Genomic DNA, 26,377 nt, shown 5'->3' with positions numbered 1-26,377 from the left:
AATTAGAGAATGACAATCAGTTTTAAATCACTTTCATGTTAAATTTGTTTTGGATTAACATCACTTCTTTTTTTTGTTTTGTTTTTTGAGTTTGGCTCTCTTAAGACTAAACTGTTTCAGGAATTTCAATACAAAAGGAAAAATGTTTGTTTAGTTTTTGTTACATTAATATTGTATTAATATCCCTTTACAGCCATATCCTGTACAGTTTTGTTGTCTAAGTGGCGGTCGTTTCAAACTAAAAGAGTCCTGTGGTCCACTACAGTGGACATGCTGTAAAATTAAAAATAAAAACAAAAATGTAAAAACACTAAATTCTGGATTTTTTTTAACCCAAAGGATGTAGAAAATTGAAAAAAAAAAAAAAATCTTTGGGTCTCAGGAGGATATATTACTTTTATAAGTATCCTTTCCAAACATTGCTCATGAAAACCCATTTCTTCCACAGGATAAATCATGTATATGCAAAAATTTTAGCTCACAGTTTAACTACCTGTCTTGGAAGTTCTGGCCCGTTTCCACTGAGTGGTACCGTAGCGTACCGTACCACTTTTTCGGCACCCTTTCGAAAGGGTATCAAAAATGAGAAAGGGTACCAAAAGGTGGAACTACACACGCAGCTGAATTCTATTGGTTTACAGAGAAACGTCATTCGCTTACGCAACAAGCCAGAATGAACCCCGCCCCCCTTCCATGTTTAAAATACACAGCGAGAGATTACAGCACAATTATATACATATAATAACGAGCCATGGTCGAGCCGGGCTCAAACAAACGTTGTCTTGATGAACAGCCACAAAGCCAAAAAGAAGAGCAGATTTACCCTGTGCCCCGTAGTTATTTACGAGCCAGACTAAAGCGCGAGCGGTTTGGCTTTCTTGTTAGCGCTCGCCGCGCATCAATATCTGAAATAACAAACTGCTTGAGCTCATGATAATAACGTGCGCTTGATTATTGACGTGCTTTTGAAACCCAATCCTGTCAGAAGCTGATAAACGCGGGAGTGAAGCTCGAAAAAAAGGAGACAGAAAAAAGGAGCACATTATTTCTTCAGCAAACGTGAACAAACTGCCATGTTTAACTATTACTATCACACGACTATTATGACGCTCTAACAGAGGCTACATGTGCTGCTGAAGAGTAAAGACACAGAGGAGAGGTTTACACTGACTGTAGGCTATGTTTTGTGTTGTTTTTTACGCATAAATAAGGACTAAATGTCTGCTGTGTGTAGGTCTTCTGTAGTTGGTAATATATCGGAGACCTTAAGGGTTCATATATGTTGCATTTATGTTGCATTTATTTATTTATTTTATATAATTACAGACGTTACAGTAGGCAATTTCACGCTGTCATTGATCTGCAGATATAATCAAATCATGTTCATAGAAAAGTTTGTAATAAACATTTATACACAAGTATTTATGAGTGTAAAGCACTTCTCACAAAACAGACGCAGACCCGAACCGTAGCGTACTGTACCAGTCAGTGGAAACGAGCCATTTATCTCACAATTCTGCATTTTATTGCGATTTTTTTTTGCTAACATGTTCTTCTGTGGTGGAAATAATCTTCCAGTATATGGAAGTACAGTATATAACGAGAAAAACCATGATATGAGCACAAAAACAAAGCCATCAACTAGTAACAGCGTACACCACTGCCATTTATTGACATTCAAGTCAGATGTTATTAACAGTCAGATATAATATATTATAAAATATAGTCAAATCCCTTGCGTGATCCTTCAAGTTGTATTTGCAACACAAAATAATAAACTTAAAAAAATGTAAATAACTTAGACAAAATTAATAAACAACCTTCATGGACCACATTAAACAAATATGGGTCGCACTTTACAGTAAGCTTTCATTAGTTAATGTTAGTTAAGGTATTAACTAACATGAACGAATAATGAACAATACTAGTACAGCATTTATTAATCATAGTTTAGCATTTACTAATGTATTATCCCATGCTTGTTAATGCACCATGAGTTAACAATGAACAATCATTAACAAACATGAACAAATACTGTAATAAATGTATTGTTCATTCATTGTACATGCTAGTAAATGCATTAGCTAACATAACTAACTAATGCAAACTTATTGTAAAGTATTACACAAATAAGCAAGTAAACTCGTTTTCCCGCTCAAACCGAGGAGGGAATCCTCTTGTAATTGAAGATGGCACGCAGTTGTAGTTATTTTCCAGCCCAGCAGAGCGCGCTGTTGTCCAGAGCTGCAGTTTTCACACGTTAGCATGCGGCTCAAATTTCCCCTCTCTCCTGAGCTCATCAAACTTTAATAAAGATCTGTCAAAGAAAGAGATGTGACTTTTAAGCAAACCTTAGATACTGTTTCACCGTTTTCAACAGCATTGTTAGTCTATTTTATTTATAGACACCAACAATACTGAATGATTGCACAGAACTAAAATGTCAATATACACTCACTGGCCACTTTATTAGGTACACCTGACTATTACCAGGTTGGACCCACTTTTGCCTACAGAACTGCCTTAATCCTTTGTGGCATAGATTTAACAAGGTACTGAAAATATTCCTCAGAGATTTTGCTCCATATTGACATGATAGCATCACACGGTTGCTGCAGATGTGTCGGCTACACATCCATGATGCCAATCTCCCATTCCACCACTTACCTAAGGTGCTCTATTGGATTGAGATCTGGTGACTATGTAGGCCATTTGAGTACAGTGGACTCATTGTCATGTTCAAGAAACCAGTCTGAGATGATTCAAGCTTTATGACATGGTGCGTTATCCTGCTTGAAGTAGCCATCTGAAGGGGCACACTGTGGTCATGAAGGCATGGACAAGGTCAACAACAATACTCAGGTAGGCTGCGGCGGTGACACAATGCTCAATTAGTACTAATTGGCCCAAAGTGTGCCTATGTAATATATCCCCCACAGCATAACACCACCACCCCCAGCCTGAACCGTTGATGCAAGGCAGGATGGATCCATGCTTTCATGTTGCTGATGCCAAATTCTGACCCGACCATCTGAATGTGGCAGCAGAAATGGAGACTCAGAGCAGGCAAAGTTTCTCCAGTCTTCAATTGTCCAGTTTTGGTGAGCCTGTGTGAATTGTAGACTCAGTTTCCTGTTCTTAGCTGACAGGAGTGACACCCGGTGTGGTCTTCTGCTGCTGTAGCCCATCCGCCTCAAGGTTGGATGTGTTGTGTGTTCAGTGATGCTCTTCTGCAGACCTCGGTTGTAACGAGTGATTATTTGAGTTACTGTTGCCCTTCTATCAGCTGGAACCAGTCTGGCCATTCTCCTCTGACATCAACAAGGCATTTGCGCCCACAGAACTGCCGCTCACTGGATATTTTCTCTTTTTCTGTCCATTCTCTGTAAACCCTAGAGATGGTTGTGCGTGAAAATCCCAGCAGATCAGCAGTTTCTAAAACACTCAGACCAGCCCGTCTGGCACCAACAACCATGCCACTTTCAAAATCCCCTTTCTTCCCCATTCTGATGCTCGGTTTGAACTGCAGCAGATCGTCTTGACCATGTCTACATGCCTAAATGCATTGAGTTGCTGCCATGTGATTTGCTGATTAGAAATTTGCGGACAAGTGTACCTAGTAAAGTGGCCGGGGAGTGTATATCATTAATGTAATTCGCCATGACTGAGAGTGAATGGAATTCTTTATTGATCCATCTGCTGAAATGCTTAAAAAAATGTGGTAAAAAATATGTAAATTTAAGGGCATTAAAGCAATAGTTCATCCAAAATGTAAAAGTTCAGTCAGCTTTTACTCTCCCTTTATTTTTGGTGAACATACTTTAGTTTGTTCTGATAGACACAAAAGATATGGAAATCAGTAGCCATTGACTTCCACTGTATTTGTTTTTTTCTTGCTATTAATGTCAATAAATATCTGGTATATAACACACTTAAAAATGTCCAAATAAATAAAAATATCCAATCTCCAAACTAGATTAATATTAATTTCATTTGCAGAATTTTACTTATTTATCTTGTACTTTTAACATTTTTCATCACATTTGACAACAAGTAAAACTAACTGCAAAATCTGACTACTAAGGGGTTGTTTTGGTCAATTTGACAGCTTTGTTAGAAAGTCATGTATGTATTAAAGGGTACCTATTATGCAAAAATCACTTTTATAAGGGGTTTAAACACAGTTGTGTGGCAGCAGTGTGTGAATATATCCAGCTTCTAATGGCATAAATTAATCAATTCTATTATTTTATATATAATATATTTTATTTATAATTTTATAATAGACAGTCTGCAGAAACTCTTTGATTGACATTCTACCTTTGTACGTGTCATCAGAGGAGAAATGCCCCGCCCACTAGTGAGGATCTCTTCTTCATTAGCATAGGACATTAGTCCTGTTTTGAATCTGCCACTAAGCTGACACACAGACTTTAGTAGCTCCGCCCTCTCTTGAAAAGAGCACAATCTCATTTGAATTTAAAGCGACAGTCACCAAAACGCCACAATTTGGATCAAAGCCTAAAGGGTCAGTTTCAGAGAGTTTTAAATATTATATGTGTGGTATTTTGAGCTAAAACCTCACATAAACTCTCCAGGGACATCAGAGACTTTATTTACATCTTGTAAAAGGGGCATAATAGGACCCCTTTAATGCATTATTATGTATTATTTAAAGAAAACAAGTGGAAAAATATATGTTTATTCACTAAAAGTTGAAGTAGTTGAAGTTGTTTAAAATGTGTTAAAAATATATACTTTTAAGAGTATTGACACTCAAATATGCCCTTTTATTAGTGCTTTGTGTGAGTAGGGATGCAATGATTAACCGATTTCACTATTATCTGCGGTTTAATTCGTCATGGTAATTAATCGTAAAGGCTTCTCGACACCGTGATTCTGCATGGAACAAAACTGCTGCAATTAAAAGTTAAACCAACTGTGCGCTAGTTTAAAGTTTCAAGCTTGTACACAATACGCACGCACACTGGATCAAAGGCTTATTTTAACTATGGCTGGGAAAGATTTTAACTAAGGACCATTCACATATTCCATCTTTTACGCGCACAAATTCATTACTTCCAATGGAGGCACATGGTTTGCGCGCATAATAGTGCCTTTCAGACAGAGGTTCAGCAGTCTTTGACTACATTTGTTCTATTTAAAAGGGAAATGCTTAGCTAATATTATGCTTAAATTTACAGTAGACAAAAACTATTTATTTATTTATTTATTTTTTCATTTCTCTGTGATATTTTCTACAGAAAACTGAATTTAATTTTCAGTTAAATTATTACTTATGTTTAAATGCCAAAAACACTTGTCACTTACTTTTAAGTCCAATAAGAAACGGATTTTATTGTTTGTTTTTATCATTATTTTGTGCTGTTTTAAGTGGTTACTGAGCAGCGATAATTAACTTAATTATTAACATAATTTAAAATATAAGAAGTTTTCATTCATTCATTCATTTTCTTGTCGGCTTAGTCCCTTTATTAATCCGGGGTCGCCACAGCGGAATGAACCGCCAACTTATCCAGCAAGTTTTTACGCAGCGGATGCCCTTCCAGCCGCAACCCAACTCTGGGAAACATGCAACAACATTTTCATGTGATTATCTAAACTAGTAGTATTTTGAAATGAAAGAACACATAATAATCGCGATAACCGTGATACTGTGATTATTCCTCAGACTATAATCGTACAACCAAAATCTATAATCATTGCATCCCTACGTGTGAGTAAAATCAATTTTAATGCATTTTGCTCAAGCGCGTCATGGTTTTGTCAAGTATGATGTGGATTAATATCTATGTTGATCCTGGAACATCATTTCTGTTTGAAAATGTAATCCATACCTATTCCCTACACCTAAACCCAGCCATAACTGTGAATTATTCCCAAAATCAGAGGGGAATAACACTTACGTAAGGCAGCATTTACACTGCAGATCTTGATGGTTAATTCTGATTTTGTGACTGAATCAAATTTTTTTTTGCAGACCTGCTTACATCATCTTTTAAAAGAGACTTGTATCTGATCGTCTGCATTTACACAGCACATGGCAAAGGCGCAATGACCAGGAAAAAAAGAGCGGGCGCTGACTAACAGCTGATAATTAAAGAGAGCTATTTTCTCTATTCCTGCAAGTAATCTGTTCACAGCTTTTGACAAGCTGTTTTACTCTAGTTTAAGACAGAAAGGATTTCTTTTGTCCATCTTCCTTTGATATATGGGCTTTTTTAAACCTTTAGGCATCTTAATGTAATGTCCATGGTGTGATTTATGCACATGATGTATGCACAAGTTTTATATTAGTTTATATTGGTTACATGGCGGACATTGCTCTTTCTCGCTCTTGCTAACATGCTTAACTACCTGTGCTATATGACAATATAAAAGCGGTTTAAGTCCTCATGAATGAGATTTAAGGTTTGGGACTCTGCTAAAGTCTGTTCTGTAAGGAAATTGTCATACTTGACGTCATCTGTTTTTTTTTAATGACGCGTGACAGGTGAAAATTCGATCTACCTGCTTACAGTGCAAACAGGCGAACACATATCTGATTCATATCGAATAAATGAACAAGGCCTGAATCTGATTACGGAATCCATGTGATTTGTTCCTGCTTGCACGTACATGGGCCATATCCAATCTATGCCACATGGAAGGAAAAAAAAAAAAAATCGGAATTGAGTCACTTGAACAGTGCAATGTAAATGCGGCCAAACAGTGCATAAATCTAACAATAAGCCTAAACTTAACATAAACGGTAAACGTTTTCCTTTATTCTGATTGGCTGATTGGAATGTTGTTCCAGGATCAACATAGATGTTAATCCAAGAACATGTTTTACTTGGTGAAGTCAGGTTAGGATTTTGCTCACTGCAACTCTCCCGATTGGTGGAATGTTCTACAAAGCATCATGGGTAATGTAGTTTTTCCTGCATGAACTCCACAATTAAACAGTCTGAAGTGTTTACACCAGATCTGTCAATGAATGTTTATCTGTTAAAGTAAAAATTAAATTAAATTAAATTAAATTGACCTTTATTAAATCTGTTTTCTTAATATGCAGAAAATTACATATTACTCCTGGAACCCGACTGATTGAAATGTTAAGCTGTTTAGGTGTCATTTACCTCTGTTCTCTAGTTACCATTTCAATGAAAGACCCAATAAACCACCCAAACAAGCTCTACTAGTGCTTTACTGGTTTTGTTTGTCTCACGGATGACTCACGACCTTTACCTCACTTTCATTTTGCTGCAAGGAGAAAAAAAAAACACTACATATCATTTAGCACGTACTTTCCTTTGTGCCCTGGAGAAATGTCAACAAAATTGGGTTGGGTATAGATTTTCATTCACTGATGCTCTTCTCCTAGAGTATAGAGTTGTTGTGTTTTGTCTGAATTAAATTACTATTAGCTCAAGCCCTTCCCAATGAGGCGAGGCCTGTTCCTGAAGGTTATAATAAGGTGATATGCATGTGTTTTTACCTCACTGAGAAGAACCCAGACGTCAGAGTCCGAGTGAACCAGGATTCGCATGGCCTCTGATATACCCAGAGCTGCGTCCACTTCTCCTTCAGCCACTCCGTTCTTGAAAGAGCCTACAAACACAAGCATTGAGTAGTTTCCTCTCAGATTACACAGAAATTAAACATGCACTGGATGAAGCTCAACATTGTGTTGGGTAAAGATACTTTTAAAAGTCATATATTGCAATATAAGTCACTTTTTCTAAGTAACTTGATTGATGAATGTCTGAGATTTGTTGTTTTTACAATGTCAATGAATTCTGATAACATTGTTCAACCATTACCTACTATAATTCACAAATCAACAAACCCTGCTGAACTCATAACATTTATATAAATACTTTTTGGTCACACTTTGCAATAAGGTTTCATTAGTTAAAGTATTTACTAACATGAACTAATTATGAATAATTGTACAGCATTTATTAATCACAGGTCAACATTAACTAATGCACTGTTAACATTAGTTAATGCACCGTGAGCTAACTTAAACTAACGATGAACAACTGTTATTTTTAAATTAAAGCTGCAAGCAGCGATGAAAGGGACCTCGCAGCCGGGCTTACCGCCGCCCGATGGCCTCGGGATGACAGAAAACAGCAAACATTAATAATTTAAGCTGATATATATTTAAAAAACCTAAGAAAATCACAGATTTATGCCACACTTCCTCCTGTCAGCAGGTGGCGCTATAACTGTGACTCAATGTTAGCATGTAGATGTCTTCAGGACAGGGGCGGACTGGCCATCTGGCAATTTTGGCAAATGCCAGAAGGGCCGGACCATGTTTTAAATGTGGGCCGGTCAGTTTTTAAAAAAAATATGTATTGTTTTTAAGTGCAGACAGCTTTTATCTCTTGCTAGATGTGATATTATGATGATGATAATACTAATAATAATAATACTAATAATAATTATAATAATAATAAATGTTAAGCATTTGGCCCAATCTGCAACTGCCGCCTGGTTTCAAGATGGGCCGACCCAATCCGAGGTTACCCATACATAATCAAAATCTGGCAAGAATGTCAAATTATTTCACTAAATAGTGAATGTGCGTGTCTGTGGGTGGGGCTGTTTCGGTGTGGTAATGTGGGCTGGTGTGGCTACAGTGCCAGGGCTGAATTTTTGTCCCAGTCCACCCCTGCTTCAGGAGAGGAATCGTATTGAACGTGAAGTTTCAGGCAGGTCAGACATTCTTTGGCTAAGTTAAAAGCCAAGCATCCTTCTGTCAGCAGGTGGCGCTATGACTGTGAGTCAATATTGGCATGTAGATGCCTTCAGGAGAGGACTTTTATCAACCACGTGAATTTTCAGGCAGATCAGACATTGTGTGCTCGAGTTTTAAGTACTTCCTGTTCCATGGCGAAGCACTGTTGTTTGTCAGGCCGCCTTGGACACGGCCTTCAGCGAAAACTCTGGATCTCTCTCAAGATATCATCGCTAGGGCTTTCAGATAACACCACCCAATTTAGTGCTTATGCGATAAAATTTGTGGGAGGAGTTTTTTATGTTGTAAAACATGTCATTTCCTTTTGCCAGCAGATGGCGCTATAACTGTATCTGGATATTGGCATGTAAACATGTTCAGGTCAGTACTGTGATTAAACGTATGAATTGAGGCAGATCGGATAATGCATGCCTGAGTTATAACAACTTCCTTTTTCGTGGCGAATCGTCAAAGTTTGCGAGGTCGCCATGAACACGCCCTTCGATGAAAACTCTAGATTTTCGCAATTCAACATTGCCAAGGCCTTTAGATGACAAAACCCAATTTAGTGTTGATCGAAAAAAAAAATCCCTATGAGGAGTTCATTAAAATCGCCTGGAAATGGCAAAAACGCTACATTTTTGGCGCAGGAAGTTAAAAATATCCGACTTCCTGTTGGGTTTGAGATTTCACTCCAAGAGACTTTTTTGTTGGAATTGGCATGTTCGACATGTGTGCCAATTTTCGTGCGTGTGCGTGAATCGTAGCTCGGGGGCCAGCCAGTCAAATGTGCTTAGGTGGCGCTGTCGAGTCATTTTGTCACACCCCACTTCCGAAACCCATAACAAACGTAAATTCACGATTCATTCTACAAAATAAGAAGAAAAAAGCGGAAGAATAATAGTAAGAAACGGAGCAATTCCAATTAGGCCTACGCACCATAGGTACTCGGTCCCTAATTAACAAACGTAATGAACAAATACTGCAATAAATGCATCGTTCATTGTTTATTTTACTAACGTAAATGCATTATCTAATATTAACTAATGCAACCTTATTGTAAAGTGTTACCAACATTTTAACAGTCGATTCTGAAACCATAACCAGAATATCAACTCTTAATAATTTACCTGATTCTTAATGTTTAAAAGAATAAATACAAAATTTGTTAAATTTCAGTCTCACCGAGCCTTTAAAATGTTATCTTAGAAAAATACCATGAACACTTTAAAATCTTAAAATATCACACTGATTACAAAAATATTTTAAAATGCAATTAAATCCTGTGATTCAGATATTTTTCATTTTTAATGAAAAAAAGGGAAATCTTTTGTAACATCATAGCATATACTGTCATTTTAATCAATTTAATCCATTCTTGCTAAAATAATAGTATCATCCATCTTATTTTGCAATGTTTTTATTTTATTTGATCTTATTTTGCAAAAAAAAAAGTTTGATTTATTTGCCAATATATGAGTAAATTAACAAATGGCTGCAAATCTGAAAAAAATAAATGTGTAATTTTTAAGATATTAAGCAAATCAAATTAACTTTACAAGTAATTTCAACTTACATCAACTTCAAACATCAAGTTAAAATCTGTAACTTAAAAAATTAGATTTAAAACCTGATTCACTTACATCAAAACATGTCATGGCTTCTTATTTTTCACACTGTACTTGTGCACTACATCCCAGTGTGTTTATGAAAGTATATTAACATTAAAATAATAATCATCAATCAGCATAACAATCTGTTTTGAATCGCTAAAAATGAATGGAAGCCAATGAGAGTGGAAGCCTCGACACATAAAAATATCCGCCCTGCTCTTACATGTTAAATAAAGTGTATAAATGCACGTTAAAAGTGACTTGCGTTCCAGTGAGTGAGAAGCACTCAGGCTGATTAAGCAAATGAGTAAACGTGAAACCTTTGAATAATTCAAACTGATTCATGAGTCATTTTGTCTAGTTCGTTCAAAAGAATCATAAGAGTCATTCTGAATCAGGTGACTCTCTGCTTTGGTCTTCTGTTCATCCCACTTGCTGAAACATTAAGAATGAACTTCCAAGAGTTTTGAGATGGACATGCAGCGTAGTTAAAAATGATAATGCAAATACTATACTGTAGATAAATATGCAAAATCAGGGTTGATTCAAATTATGTGTATTAGGAGACAAGAAATGAAGAGCAACTGAAAGAACTTGAAACTGAAAAAGAAAAAGCATGTAATGCATAATGCAATAAACATTTTGTCACCTTTTCAGGTCACCAAGTCCCTTTATTAATCTGGGGTCGCCACAGCGGAATGAACTGCCAACTATTTCAGCATATGTTTTATGCAGCAGATGCCCTTCCAGCCACAACCCAGTACTGGGAAACACCCATACACACACACACATACGCGCAAACGCAAACGCACGCACGCACACAGACACACACAGACACATATATATGTACATATATATATATATATATATATATATATATATATATATATATATATATATATATATATATATATACACACACACACACACACACACACACACACATATACACACACACACACACGACTAATTCAATTTAATTAATTCACCATTAGAGTTTGCAAGTTCTCCCCACACCAACACAGGAAGAACATGCAAACTCCACAGAGAAATGCCAGCTGGCCCAACCAGGACTCAAACCAGCGAACTTCTTGCTGTGAGGTTATTTGCTAACCACTGAGCCAACACACGCCACCCACCAGTGCCGATATACGGCCATACCGCACTGCTACTCCTGTGATACTGCTCATATATATATATATATATATATATATATATATATATATATATATATATATAAATATATAAATATATACACACACACACACACACACACACACACATACATATATATATATATATATATATATATATATATATATATATATATATATACATATACAAAACACTTAGGGAAAAAAGCTGACAAACTGGATAGACTCTACAGAAATAAGAAGTAATTTATTGTTGTTTATAAACTCAAAAGTAGATTCTGTGCACTTAAATTAACTCACCGAATCCACTTGAGGCCAGGATTTCCATCCAATAAATTTATTTAACACAAACTAAAAAAACTATTTACACAATTAAATGCACTTGAGTTGGTCCAACTTGATTTAATAAAATAAAAGTTTAAATACATTTGTATTTTTATTTAACTTAAACTCAAAGGTCTGATAATATCATGCGTGTCTATAATGTGTCGTACATTTCAAAGTCTCTTAGTTTTATTTGAAGTTATCCTAAATGAACTAAAAGATACTTTTATGCATATTTCATACATATACAGTTGATTGAGACCGATCTCAGAACTAATATTAGGCCAGTTATTGCTCACCGAGCAAAGCAACAAGCTGCAGTTTTGTTTGGAGGCTAGCTAGTAAGTGCTGTGCAGGTAAACCTCACCCCTCTGACCTCTAAAGGTGCTCTAGTGACAGTAGCTAGAGGCCATAGTCTTTAGGCTCCTTGTTAGAGGAACCAACTCCCATGCGGAAGGTCGCCGGTTCGATCCCAGCTCGGAGCAGGTTGGGTAGTGTAGGAGCGGTGGGGTTACAAATACACCCAAAGCATGGGTGCTTCTGCAAGGTTGTAATCTCAAAACATTATATGAAAATCTACAAAATCTTCAAACTGGAATTAAAGATTAAACACGAACAAGTGTTTCTATTGACTCCGATTACCATTATTGTCAACATTTCCCTCTCTTAACTCAATCCCACACAAAGCATATGGGAACTACAATCCCTTTACCCTTATCATGAATTTCTTCATGTTGTCCCAACACAAAACGCTTAAGTTAATGGTTTACAAATTTAGGTGGACTGAATATAAAACAAACAACTTGGCCAAAGAAAAGACAAGAGTTGTGTTGTTTCAGCTCATTTAAAACAGCTAGTTTCAGTCACTCAGGTCTTCACAGTAGTGGAAAGAATGCAGACGTTCAAGTAACGTCATGACAATCATTCATCACTGTTACCAGGAAAAACTCAACCGGTACTGAACAAGAACCGGTTCTTCCAAAAAAACAACCGGTCTTCACAAACTTGTTCTTGCAAGACTCTGTCCAACTCTATAATTATACTAATCATGATCAATGCTGCCTTCACTGCCCGTTTATTTGACTACATACTTCAATACAATGTTTTACGTATTAATGTATCACTTAACACAATGCAAACAAACAAATGTGTAGAGCACTTCTGCTGCTTGTGTTCATGCAAATCCTCATAAAGAGGAAAGAAGAGAAATAAAGAGGAAATAAATGAGACGTTTGCATACCGATCTGGACAAAGCCATCGGACGAGGGTTTACAGCAGGCCATTTCTCCTCTGGACACCTTCTCCTTCACAGAAAGCTGTAAGACATGCAGACACACCATCTGTTAGCACTTCACACTTCACTGCAAACCATTCAAAAAAAAAGACGCCTGAGAGATTTCAGGAAATTTGCGCAAAAAATGTAGTCCAGCAGGTTTGAGATCAGCTTTGAGCTTATTTGTTTTTGGGTGTCAGCTTTCTGTCGTTTTTAAGTGTTTAAAAGGGTGGATGACAAGGATCGAGGCCTCCTTGCAGAATGCAAATTAATACAAATGTCTGTGCAATGGCACTGAATCGAGACTAGCTGGGTCAGTTGGCATTTCGGTGTGGAGTTTGCATGTTCTCCCCGTGCTGGCGTGGGTTTCCGCTGGGTGCTCTGGTTTCCCCCACAGTTATAAGGGAATTGGATAAACTAAATTGGCCATAGTGTATATCTGCGTCCCAAATCGCATACTTATGCACTAATCTACGCCATTTTGTAGTATAAATAGTGTAAGTAGTGTGTTCACACTGAAAACTCTAAAAATAATAAGTGCACTTCAATTACCCGGATGATGCACTCATTCAGCCGCTAAAATGAAGTGTGTAATGATGAACACTTCACGCACTCAACAACCGCAGGTTTGCTTACGTAGCGAAAGGGGCGGAGCTATCGGACGCACATGTTGGATAACTTTATTTATTTTGGATGGTGAAAGCAAAATTCTCCTACGAGAGTGATTATATCGCCTCCCGATGGTGAATGCGGCAATACTTACGGCAGGTATTATTTGATAATTTGTTCGTTTATTTCACTGATTTGGCAACCGTCAAACCTCATCAGGGAAACGGTTTGAATTTCCGCTTAGTAAAAAAACATAAGTTCCTATCCTGTTGAGTGTGTAAGTGCATAAGTACATTGTGCATGAGTGCATAGTGTATAATGTGCCATTTGGGACGCAGCTTATGAGTGTGTGTGAATGTGAGAGTGTATGAGTGTTTCCCACTACTGCGTTGCAGCTGGAAGGGCATCCACTGCGTAAAACACATGCTGGAATAGTTGGCGGGTCACTCTGCTGTGGCGACCCCTAAAAGAAAGGGACTAAGCTGAAGGAAAATGAATGAATGAATGAATATAAGCTTGGGATTTGCTTGAAATTATTACATTTCCTATATTAACTGCTGACATTACTAGTTAAAATATCAGCCCAGCTTTTTATTACGTGGCCTTAAGTACTTATGGTACATCAAAAAATAAATACAATATACTTACTGTGCTTATATTGGGTCAACAGTGTAGTTATTACAGAAATGAAAGATGTAATTACACTTGAAGTCAGAATATATGTGTATGTATGTATGCATATTCATTCATTAATTTTCTTTTCAGCTTAGTCTCTTAATTAATCCTGGGTCGCCACAGCAGAATGAACCACCAACTTTATTCATTCATTCATTTTGTTGTCGGCTTAGTCCCTTTATTAATTTGGGGTCATCACAGCGTAATATATAATAACCGCTAACTTATCCAGCACATTTTTACGCAGCGGATGCCCTTCCAGCTGCAACCCATCTCTGGGAAACATCCACACACACATTCACACACACTCATACACTACAGCCAATTCTCATGTACCGCATGCCTTTGGACTGTGGGGGAAATCGGAGCACCCGAAGGAAACCAATGCGAACGCAGCATTTCTGTGTGGAGTTTGCATGTTCTCCCTGTGTTGGCGCGGGTTTCCCCTATAGTCCAAACACATGTGCTATAGGGGGATTGAATAAGCTAAATTGGCTGTGGTGTATGAGTGATTGTGAGAGAGCATGAGTGTTTCCTAGTAGTGGGTTGCAGCTGGAAAGGCATTCGCTGTTTAAAACATAAGCTAGATAATTTGGCGGTTCATTCCGCTGTGGTAACCCCTGATGAATAAAGGGACTAAGCTGAAGAAAAATTAATGAATTTACTTATAAAAATGATCTAACTGCATGTTTGGAACTGTTTGTTCAATTGCCTTTGACGAGGCGAATTCATCACTCACAATCATTCTATTATCTAATCAGCTCAAGAGCAAACCCCTATAAATAGTCAAACACGTCATACCTCCCTTTTCTCTCGACTTCAGCGTCCCTCCACCACCCCAACTCCACTCTATTAAACCCGATACCTATTTAAACCTGAGGGGGGAGCATTCTGGAGCCAGACACTGTGCTCGGACACTATCTCTCTTTATCTTGATACGACACGTGTCTTCCCGAGCTCAGAGCCCTCTCCCAGGACAGCACGCCAGTCCAATATCTGAGTGTGAATTCGTGAATTGTCTATTTGACGAGATGAAAGGTCGAGAAAATCTACATAAACCAGGCTGAACAAACTGAAACCACCCATTCTGTCGGCAGCTTTGGTTCAAAAGGATTTAAGGGATTTTATGGAATTTCAAAGTATTTAAAGGATTTCAAAAGAGTTGTGAAATACGCCAGCATGCATTGACAACAGTGTGTAGATCTGAATTACTGAATGAAAGATATAATCCAATAAAAGACGTCAATGCTTTAAGCAAACCAAAGACAGTTGTTTGATGAATCATAGTTAGTTTGCATAGTGGATGATGATGATGTTTATTTATATTTTTGTAATATGCATTGTGAATAATTTTGTTCCTGTTTTAAAACCTGGAGGTGCTGTTTGTTTCATGCATTAAGTGTACTTCAGTTAATCAGTTAAAAAACTCTGAAAGGGGCTAATAATATTGACATTAAAAATGTATTGCATTTAAAAAAGTGCATTTATTTCAGCCAAAATAAAGCAAATAAGGCTTAATAAAAATATTATAGGTAACACGGTGGCTCAGTGGTTAGCACTGTCACCTCACTGCAAGAAAGTCACTGGTTTGAGTCCTGGCTGGGCCAAGTTGGCATTTCTGTGTGGAGTTTGTATGTTCTCCCTGTGTTGCGTTGGTTTCCTCCGGGTGCTCCAGTTTCCCCCACAGTCCAAACACATGCGATAGAGGAATTGGATTAACTAAATTGTCTGTAGTGTATGAGTGTGAGAGAGTATGAATTATTCCTAATACTGGGTTGCAGGTAAAAGGGCTGTGTATGCTGGATAAGTTGGCGGTTCATTCCGCTGTAAGGATCCCTGATGAATAAAGGGACTAAGCTGAAGGAAAATGAATGTATGAATGTACTTTGCAGCCATACTTTGTTTTTTAATAGTGAGGACCACAAGGTAAACAAGCCCAGGGCTTTATTGTGTTTCTATCCTCGACGGTTTTAAGTAAAAATGTATGGGATACAACTCAATTTAATGGAATATAAGCACAGCTAGTGTTTTTCAGCCAATGATAAACTTCAGATGAAGCTTAAGGTGACTATTTACAATAACATAAGGTTCCTTTTACAGCATTGATGTTGTAATGTAATCACATTAAGATAAATAGACTTAAGCATTCCTTTAGTTGTTCAAGCATAAAACGAGATGAAAGATCGTGTAACTGTTAGCGCCGTCAGGACCAGCAGGCGAGCGGAGAAACTCCATTGAAAATACTGGGATAAAATAAATATACATATTTTAAAGACATGGCAGGGGGGAATGGAATTTAATGCAGTGCTTCTTGTCCAGTCTGAGACCCACTTTATTTTGTATGTCTATCAGGCAGTGAAGATCGCTGATTTTTAAAGAAATCAGACCTAAAAGGTTCACGAAACCCTCAAGTACTTTTGTTTGAAATTTTAGCAGATTTGTGTGTGTTGAGCATCAGTTAAGACACTGTTAGCACTTGACAGCTTTAATTGTGGGGAAAACTGGATAATTTTGAGCTTTTGTCAGCTAATTTCAGCTTACTGGTTTAAAAAGATTTTTGGGGCGGGATCAAAATCCGTGATGTAGCGCAGTACTGCAAGTGCAAAAATGACGCGTTGGTTTTTCATTATTATTCATAGCGGAGTTTTCTTATCCTATGAGAAGAGCCGGCTGCTTAATTGTTCATGACTGCACATGCTTTCTGAAGGTAAGACAGACCTGCCAGTGCCAAGCTGTGAGACATGGACCCACGGCACATAGTGTTTAGCTGTTGATGAAGGCTCGTATGTGTTTGTTTCCATGATCCATGGGGTTTGTTGCATCTTTTCCACGCGATGCTGTCAGGGCCAATATAGCAAAGCTGTTTGTGTGCAGCAAGCATTTTTGTCGGGAGAGCAGTACGAGAATTGGAGAATGGCGGACGTCGTCTTTTATCAGGAGTTCGTTCACATTTAGACACATTGCGGTGCTCCTGTGTTTGCCTAAATCCTCTATATTACCAGCAGGGCTAATGGTTAAAATAGACAGAGCGAGAGACCTGCTGCACTGTCTGCATTCAGGCCTATGTTTCAGGGATTGATGGAGAAGTCCTCATTTAGTGTTTATATAAACACGATTATCTTTATAATGATATAAATTGTGGTTATCTGTATATGAAATTATGATTAACAAATGTGGCAGAGCATTAAATTACTGTTTATTTCTTTGCATTTTAACTAAGTAAACTATAAAATCATGCGTCTCCTCATGGTTTGTGTCTCATTTTGTGCACCGACAGACAACAGTTGTTCACTCCCCTCCTTCTCCCCGGCTCTGCTGGCCACGACCTCTCCTGCCCTTTGCTCACAGAGCTCCACGCCCATTATGATGCATCTTTTGAAAAAATTCTGATGTAGACTTGAACCGAAAGTGGGGGGTGTCATGACACTTTAAATGTGGTGATTTTATAACGGAAAGACAGTTCACCGGAAGTGCTGGGGCTGGCTGACTGAAATTAAAAGTCTGTGTGCATATAGCCCATTTAATGCAATGTTAAATACTGTGTTACACTCATTTATGTCAAGTTTTATGGGTGAATGAACTCATTTGTACTCATTTGTTTGTTGAAAGAGGTTTTAATTTTGTCTGTGCAGTACTTTAACTTTTAATCATAATAGTTTTAAAAACTAATTAATAATAGCTCAATTCTATTATCTTTGCCATGACGACATTATAATACTCATTCATTGATTTTATTTTTGCCTTAGTCCCTTTATTAATCAGGGTTCGCCACAGTGGAATGAACTGCCAACCTATCCAGTGGATGCCCTTTCAGCTGCAACCCATCACTGGGAAACACTCATACACTCTCATTCACACACATACACTACGGCCAATTTAGCTTATTCAAGTGCTTGTGTTTGGACTGCGGGGGAAAACGGAGCACCTGGAGGAAACCCACGCCAGCACGGGGAGAACATGCAAACTTCACACAGAAATTCCAACTGACACAGCCGAGGTTTGAACCAGCGATCTTCTTGATGTGAGGTGACGTTGCTACCCACTGCACCACCGCAGAGTGCAAGATACTAGTATTCAACTTAAAGTGCAATATAAAGACTTAGCTGATTAGGTTGGATGGGCAAGTTAGATTAATTAGGCAAGTTATTGAATAACACTGGTTTGTTCTGTAGAAAATCTGAAAATTAAACCCGTAAATTATTTTTTTTTCTGAAAAAAAACTCAAGGGGGCTAATAATTGACCTTAAAATTTTATTTATTTTTATTGTCAGTGCAATATCCTAATGGTTAGCACGCTGACATATGGTTCAGTAGCACTTCAGGGCGTCCCAAGTTCGAATGCCTGCTCGAGAAGATTTCCCAGCCCTACCCCCTCTCTCTCCCACTTCGTTTCCTGTCTAAAGTACTTCCCTATCCTCTCAATAATGGCAAAAAGGCCAAAAATAAATCTAAAAAAAAAACTAACAAACAAAAAAATTTAATAATTTTTTTAAAAGTGCATTTATTCCAGCCAGAATAAAGGAATTAAGACTTATTCACAAATGCTGTGTATATTTTCTTGCAAATATCACATGAGGATGAATATCAACAACTGTATATGAGATAGATGTGGTATTAGTATATTGTTGATTTCTTAAAAACAGGTTAAATTGATTTATAAAACAGTAAAGTGTCTTTAGAATTTAACAATTATTATTTTACATAAATGTTTACTCACATGAACAGGAAGCACTTCCACTGTTGTGTTGTAAAACCGGTCACCATTTGTCTCAATATTGCCAGATCGAAAAAAGTACCTGAAAATGTGAAATAAAAAACAAAAACGTATTCAATAAAGTCCAGGATCATTTGTGTCAACACTGTGTTGGGTGTACTGAGTTACAAGCAGTGGTGGAAAGAGAAAAATCAGACTCAAGTAAAAGTACCATTACTTGCCTAAAAATGAAGTGCGAGTAGAGTAAAAGTATCTGTTGTAAATATTACAGATATAACTATGAGTAAAAAGTAGACATTTCAAAAGTACTCAAGAGTAGTGAGTATTAATCTGTAAAAAGCTGTAGCATTTACATGGAATTTGTGGATTAGTGTAAACGTAACATTCTGTAGTGCATTTCAAGAGTTCACACTTAGCTGATGATTAATTATAAAAGCTTGTTTGGCATGCTGTCCCGGGAGAGAGCCCTGAGCTCATGAGATCCTCGAGCCCAGGGCTCCCTCCCGTTGCAAGGCGGGAGGGGAGTTTGAGCTCAGGTAGATCTCGAGAACTCCCCTGCTGTAGCAAGTGAATGCTCTTGAAATTAATTACTAACTAGAAGCGTGTCTATGTTGACAATTTGGATTGTTCAATTAACTTAATTGCATGTTTTTAGGCGGTGGGAGGAAACCGGGGAACCCGGGGGAAACCCACGTGAGCACGGGGAGAAGTGCAAACTCCACACAGAAATGTCTGTGAGGCGACAGTGCTAGGCACTGGGCCACCGTGTCACCCGTCTAAGAAGGAGGAGTGGGGGAGGAAGGGGGGACTCTTCAAAACGAAGATAGCAATGGAATAAACCCCAGAGTATTTATAGTAGTTTAGGAGTCATCTGATTGGATCGTAGTGAATTAGATAATGCGGGTCAGCTGCTAGCAATCATAAGCACGTGATCCTCTCGAAATTTGTTTATACATAAACTTCACTTAGTTATTGCCCAGCAGGCACACAACATCATAAGACGTTACTATTAGGTTAGATTTAGGTTGTGATGTCAGATGACCAAAATTCAATGTCTAGCCAGCGTCTAAGGATAACGTTATTTTGATGTCCAATAATGACATCAAATGATGTTGATATTTGGTTGACTTTAGGTTGTGTTGGAAACTGACCAAAGTCCAACGTTGAGTCAATAACTTAAACCAACATCCTATTGACTTCAAATATTCACATTTTTTTTCATCAGACATGGCAACCAAAATCCAACGTCTGATAGACGTCATAGTGGTACGTCCACACAACGTCAAGCTGTAACATCATTAGACGTTGATATTTGGTTGGTTTTAGGTTGAACGTTGGCCTGACCTTGAATTCTGACATCAACATGATTTTCAATTCCAAACAAAATGCAATGTCTAACGTCATGTTGACGTCTTGTGCCTGCTGGGTGTTTAAGGCCATTTCAGTCATCTTACAGTAAACATCCGTCATCTTCTCATCAGTGACATGCATCTACACAGTCTCTGGGTCAATGAGTGTAAAGGTTTTGGACATCTTCTTAAACACTTTTAATGCTTCCAAACAGTTTGCTGCCATTATAAATCGCCCATGTCTTGAGGTAGTTCATTATGATGTGATTTACCTTCTGTGTGTGATTTGACTGGACAGGAATTACAGGACTGATTTTTCTAATCCCCATAGACAAAAAATAAAGCAGTGACTGCAGGTTGAAGGAAAGTAGTGGAGTAAAAGTACTGATACTGCACTAAAAATGTACTCAAGGGAAAGTAAAAGTACACATTTATAAAACTACTTAGTAAATTAAAATTCCTGAGAAAAACTACTAAATTACAGTCATTTGAGTATTTGTAATTAGTTACTTTACACCACTGAGTACAAATTAGTGTAATTCAATTACTTATCCCCAAAAAAACTAGGAATTATTTTTAAGTCATTTATATAAAATTACTTATAATATTCATTCATTTTCTTGTCGGCTTAGTCCCTTTATTAAAAAGGGGTTGCCACAGCGGAATGAACCGCCAACTTATCCAGCAAGTTTTTACGCAGCGGAGGCCCTTCCAGCCTCAACCCATCTCTGGGAAACATCCACACACACACACACACACACACACACACACACACGCACACATACACACACACACACACACACACACACACACACACACACACACACACACACACACACACACACACACACACACACACACACACACACACACTCATACACTACGGACAATTTAGCCTACCTAATTCCCCTGTACCGCAGGTCTTTGGACTGTGGGGGAAACCGGAGCGAAGGCAGGGAGAACATGCAAACTCCACACAGAAACGCCAACTGAACTGACCTTCTTGCTGTGAGGCGACAGCACTACCTACTGCACCACTGCCTCGCCGCACAACTTATAATATACTTGTCTTAAATATTGTAAATAATTTCAACAGTTTTGTTTAAATCAACTCAGAGAAGCAGAGTAATCATTTTTGGTTATAGAAACATTAAGTACAACCACTTCATTTATCAGCACAATTGCACACACTTTAAAGATAAGAGTCAGAAATATGAAATATTGTGTGATTCACATGATTATTTTTTTGCAGTTATATTCCCTATTTCTCCAGAGTTCACTCCATTTCTTAACAAAACAATATTAGGTTTGTTGTTAAAATGAATAACATTAACAACTGCTGAAGTATTATTATTTAAATAAAGCTAAAAGCCCTGTTGTTTGATTTATTTATGTTCATTTATTCATTTTCTTTTGGTTTAGTCCCTTTAATCATTAGGGGTCGCCACAGCGGAATGAGCAACCAACTTATTCAGCATGTGTTTTACACTGCAGATGCCCTTCCAGCTGCAACACAGTACTGGGAAACACCCATACACTCACATTCACACACACTCATACACTACAGCCAATTTACTGTAGTTCATCCAATTCCTCTATAGCGCATGTGTTTGGACTGTGGGGGAAACCGGAGCACCCAGAGGAAACCCATGCTAACACAGGGAGAACATGCAAACTCCACAGACAAATGCCAACTGACACAGTTGGAACTCAAACCAGCAAGTTTCTTGCTGTGAGGTGACAGTGCTAACCACTGAGCCACCATGCCGCCCTCATTTAACTTCATTCATTTATTTTCTTTTCAGCTTAGTCCCTTTATTAATCTGGGGTCGCCACAGTGGAATGAACCGCCAACTTATCCACCATATGTTTCGCTCAGCGCATGCCCTTCCAGCTGCAACCCATCACTGGGAAACATCTATACACACACACTCATACACTACTGTCAATTTTAGCATACCAAATTCCCCTGTACCACAGGTGTTTGGACTGTGGGGGAAACCGGAGCACAAGGAGTAAACCCATGCCAACAGGAGGAGAACACGCAAACTCCACACAGAAATGCCAACTGACCCAGCCGAGACTCGAACTAGCAACTTTCTTGCTGTGAGGTGACAGCGCTACCCACTGAGCCATGTTTATTAAACCTAAATTAAATAATTAACAGTTAAATAAGAGTTCAATTTCTACAGTCTGTGCTGAGATTTATAAGGATTTATAGGTATTACTGAGTCAAGTAATTAACTTCCTTACTAAATAAATAACTTTTTTAGTAATTACTAAAGTAGATTAAAACAGTTGTAATGATGTAAAATACTGTTTCTTCCTCAACATGGATCAACACATTGCTTTTATTTTCAGTTATAATGTGACAAGCAAAGATGATCTGCGCTCAATAATGAATGAGATAATACAACATGAGCTCAACCACTTTCACTGGCAGAGCGGTGATAAAAACAAAACGCTATTGGCTACTTTTTAAAAAGGGGAGGAGCTACTCTATGTCCCACCCTCTTTCCATTTTTTTTGTTGAGATTACGTCATCAACATTTAATAAAAATGCACATTTCAAAGCACTTCATGCGACCTTTAACCCATAAGGCGTTGAAGATTGTTAGGTAAGTAGACACAACAAAGGAGTTCCTCTAGGCTCATTCACACTGCAAATGTCATCGGACCACATTCTTAGATCTTGACTTAGTTTTGAGGAGCTCAACTAAGGTCAACTGCTGTGTGTGCTTGAAGCATAGGTCTTAAACTGGATTCCTGGAGGGCCGCAGCTCTGCACAGTTTTGCTCCAACCCTAATCAGACACAGCTAATCCAGCTAATCAATTTGCTCAAGACTACTAGAGACTATAAAGCAGGTTTGGGTTGGAAGTGGTTGGAGCTAAACTATGCAGAGCTGTGGCCCTCCAGGAATTGAGTTTGAGACCATTGTCTTAAAGCAGGGTTGTCCAAACTTGGTCCTGGAGGGCCGGTGTCCTGGAGAGTTTAGCTCCAACTTGCTTCAACACACCTGCCAGGAAGTTTCTAGTATATCTAGTAAGAGCTTGCTTGATTATCTGGTTCAGGTGGGTTTGATTAGGGGCAGGACACCAGCCCTCCAGGACCAAATTTAGACATCCCTGGTTTAAAGCAACACTCCACTTTTTTAGAAATATTCGCAGTTGAGTTTTACTATTGTTGAATCCATTCAGATGATCTCTGTGTTTGGCGAGCCCTTTTTTAGCTTAGCTTAGCATAGATAATTGAATCAGATTAGACCGTTAGCATCCCATACATTGTGCATTAAGACTGACAGAAAACATCAGAATGAGCAAGTGATTTACAATCCTGACTGTGAAAATTCTAGAAAAATTCTCTTATTTTCCTTCGGCTTAGTCTCTTTATAGGTCATCACAGCGGAATGAACCGCCAACTATTCCAGCAAATGTTTTATGCAGTGGATGCCCTTCCAGCTGCAACCCGGTACGGGAAACACCCATACACACTCATTCACACACACACTCATACAACACGGACGATTTAGCTTATTCAATTTACCTATAGCGCATGTGTTTGAACTGTGGGGGAAACCCACACCAACACGGAGAGAACATGCAAACTCCACACAGAAATGACAACTGACCCATTTATATGTTTTATTATTCAGGCATATACTAATGGTCACTATGTATGTTAATAAATGCTTTATTGACTCAACTTCATCTAGATTTGTGACCTAATCTAAAGTGAGGACTACTCATGCTTTATAAATCACTTATAAATGACAAATAAGGGCTCAGTTAAATTCTAAACAGGAAAAATGGCATTATTCATTCCTAATAAAATTAAAGATATACAAATGAAACTGTACTTCAAATGAAAAAGAAATCTTTGGACCCTTACCTAAAATAAAATCACTGTAGAGTTTAAACATTGGATCGTATTATATTGTTAAATTATTATATTGTTGTTGTTGTTTTATCCAGTTTTATGGTGTATTTTGACACTCCTGTTATTCAGCAATGTTTAATATTTACAGTAATTTCACTTTTTAGAAAAGATTGCAAAGATTATTGTTCATTTGATTCTGAGCCTTTAATTGTGATTTATAAGGGATTTATAAAGCATGAATAGTCCTCACTTTAGATTAGCTCACAAAACTGCATGAAGTTGAGTAAATAAAGCATTTATTAACTAGGGGTGTCACGATTTCGATTTTTAATCGAAATCGATCGAAATTTATGCTGAATTTCGATTATCGAATCAATAAATAGAATCGTTGATGCTGCCACGCCCCCATGTCACGTCAGCTTGGCTTGCCAAGTGGGAAAAAAACAGGCTTGTTGAAGTGCTTGTTAAACTGCAGAAGCAGGAGACCCGTCGAGAGATCTTAAACCCTCTCCTCTTTCAATGAAGTCGCCGGTGTGTAAGCATTTTGGATTTCCAGTGAGTTATGTTGACAACGTTTGTGTTGTCGACAAAAAAAAACAAAGTTTTGCAAGCTTTGCTAGGTATGCTTATTACGTACGGTTCGTCCGATAGACAACACCGGCATCGCGATCCTCCGGCCGCCCCCGTTGCAAATCCGCTCGCGAAAAGTTCACACTCAGGCCCTGTTTAGACTGTCTTTGTTTTTAAATGGCATTTTAGAACGACAACGATTTGACATCCACAGTGGCGTGTAGCATTTCTGAGCAGCCCTTCTTCCTCTCTACCTCTGAAAATGCACATCACGTGACCACACAGACGCACACACAGCCATGCGCTCGAGAGAGCAGGTCCAGGCAGTCAGAGGACTGCTTCAATCTTTCACTCACTTGTACTTAGTCATTTTAGCGAACACCTCAGATACTGTTGGCTGGTTCCTGTTGGTTGTGCCTCTTTTTTAACGACGCCATTATAACGACACAGATCACTGCCTATTCACGAGTCCCGCAGAAAAAGTGATTGACAGGTGGTAATTATGTGTGTATCTTGCCTTTATTCATATACTGTATGATTTGTTTATGGGTAAAACAAAGACCATGCAGGTCAGGTAGTTTAAACGGTAGGCTACAAATAATTAATTGGTCATTAATTAATTAATTATTCATAATCGAAAATCGAATCGAATCGTGCCTTCAGAATCGAAAATGTAATCGAATCGAGGATTTGGAGGATCGTGACACCCTTATTATTAACATATTAGTTAAACTATTAGTATATGCCTGAATAATAAGACATATAAATGTTGATTTCATTCTGAATGATCCTAAAAAAAACCTCAACTACTCTTAAATCCAAATGGTTTGTAAGTAATGAAAAATAAATCATTAACAACCAGGGCCGGAGTGGGACTCCTTTTCAGCCCTGGAGTTTCAAGCCTTGGACCGGCCCATCTCAGTTCACGACTGACTATATTAAAATAAGGCTTAATCTTTTTCTCTCCTTTTTAGATTTCTGATCAAGTTATGTCAGATTTATTAATGTAGTGAATCATCTGATTTTCATTGAGAAGGTGTAGTATTCATTAATATTAATTATTTGAATTCTTATATTCACTAAGGTGTCACTGTTTGGGGTAACCCGCAGGCTGCAGTGCATTTTGCTCACAGGGCTGCGAGAATATAAATAAAAAGAGCAGAGCTGCGGCAAAATAATGAATAAAAAGAGTGGGGCTATGGTCAAATAAATAAATGAATGAATAAAAGTGCAGCTGCTGAGAGTGCAAGCAGCTAGAAACACCTGCCCTCGCGGCCAAAAAACGGACTGGTCCACCGGGAATTCTCTCGGTCCTCTCGATTAGCCAATCCGGGTCTGTTGACAACGTATGAAAATACAATTATTAAGCACATTATAGGTGCTTATAAGTCACGAGTACAGCATAGGTAGCTGCAGTTATAAACTGCTTACTAACGTTTATTAATGTAAAGTTAATGCTTAAATTA

At 38.0% G+C, this 26,377-nt stretch overlaps 1 protein-coding gene across 1 annotated transcript in view; it reads right to left on the bottom strand.

The window, feature by feature from the left end:
• Window positions 1-1,278: 1,278 nt before the first annotated feature.
• Window positions 1,279-26,377, bottom strand: part of zgc:154054 — a 61,751-nt gene continuing 36,652 nt past the window's right edge. Inside the window, 4 exon segments of the mRNA NM_001077724.1 lie at window positions 1,279-2,317; window positions 7,502-7,614; window positions 13,084-13,159; window positions 19,118-19,196. Coding sequence (NP_001071192.1) covers window positions 2,300-2,317; window positions 7,502-7,614; window positions 13,084-13,159; window positions 19,118-19,196 — 286 coding nt within the window. The 3' untranslated portion in view covers window positions 1,279-2,299.

The sequence above is a fragment of the Danio rerio genome, chromosome 14 (assembly GCF_049306965.1).
Source record: "Danio rerio strain Tuebingen ecotype United States chromosome 14, GRCz12tu, whole genome shotgun sequence".
Lineage (NCBI taxonomy): Eukaryota > Metazoa > Chordata > Actinopteri > Cypriniformes > Danionidae > Danio > Danio rerio.
Note: the sequence above shows the minus strand (reverse complement) of the source record. Positions and strands in the feature narration are given on the sequence as shown.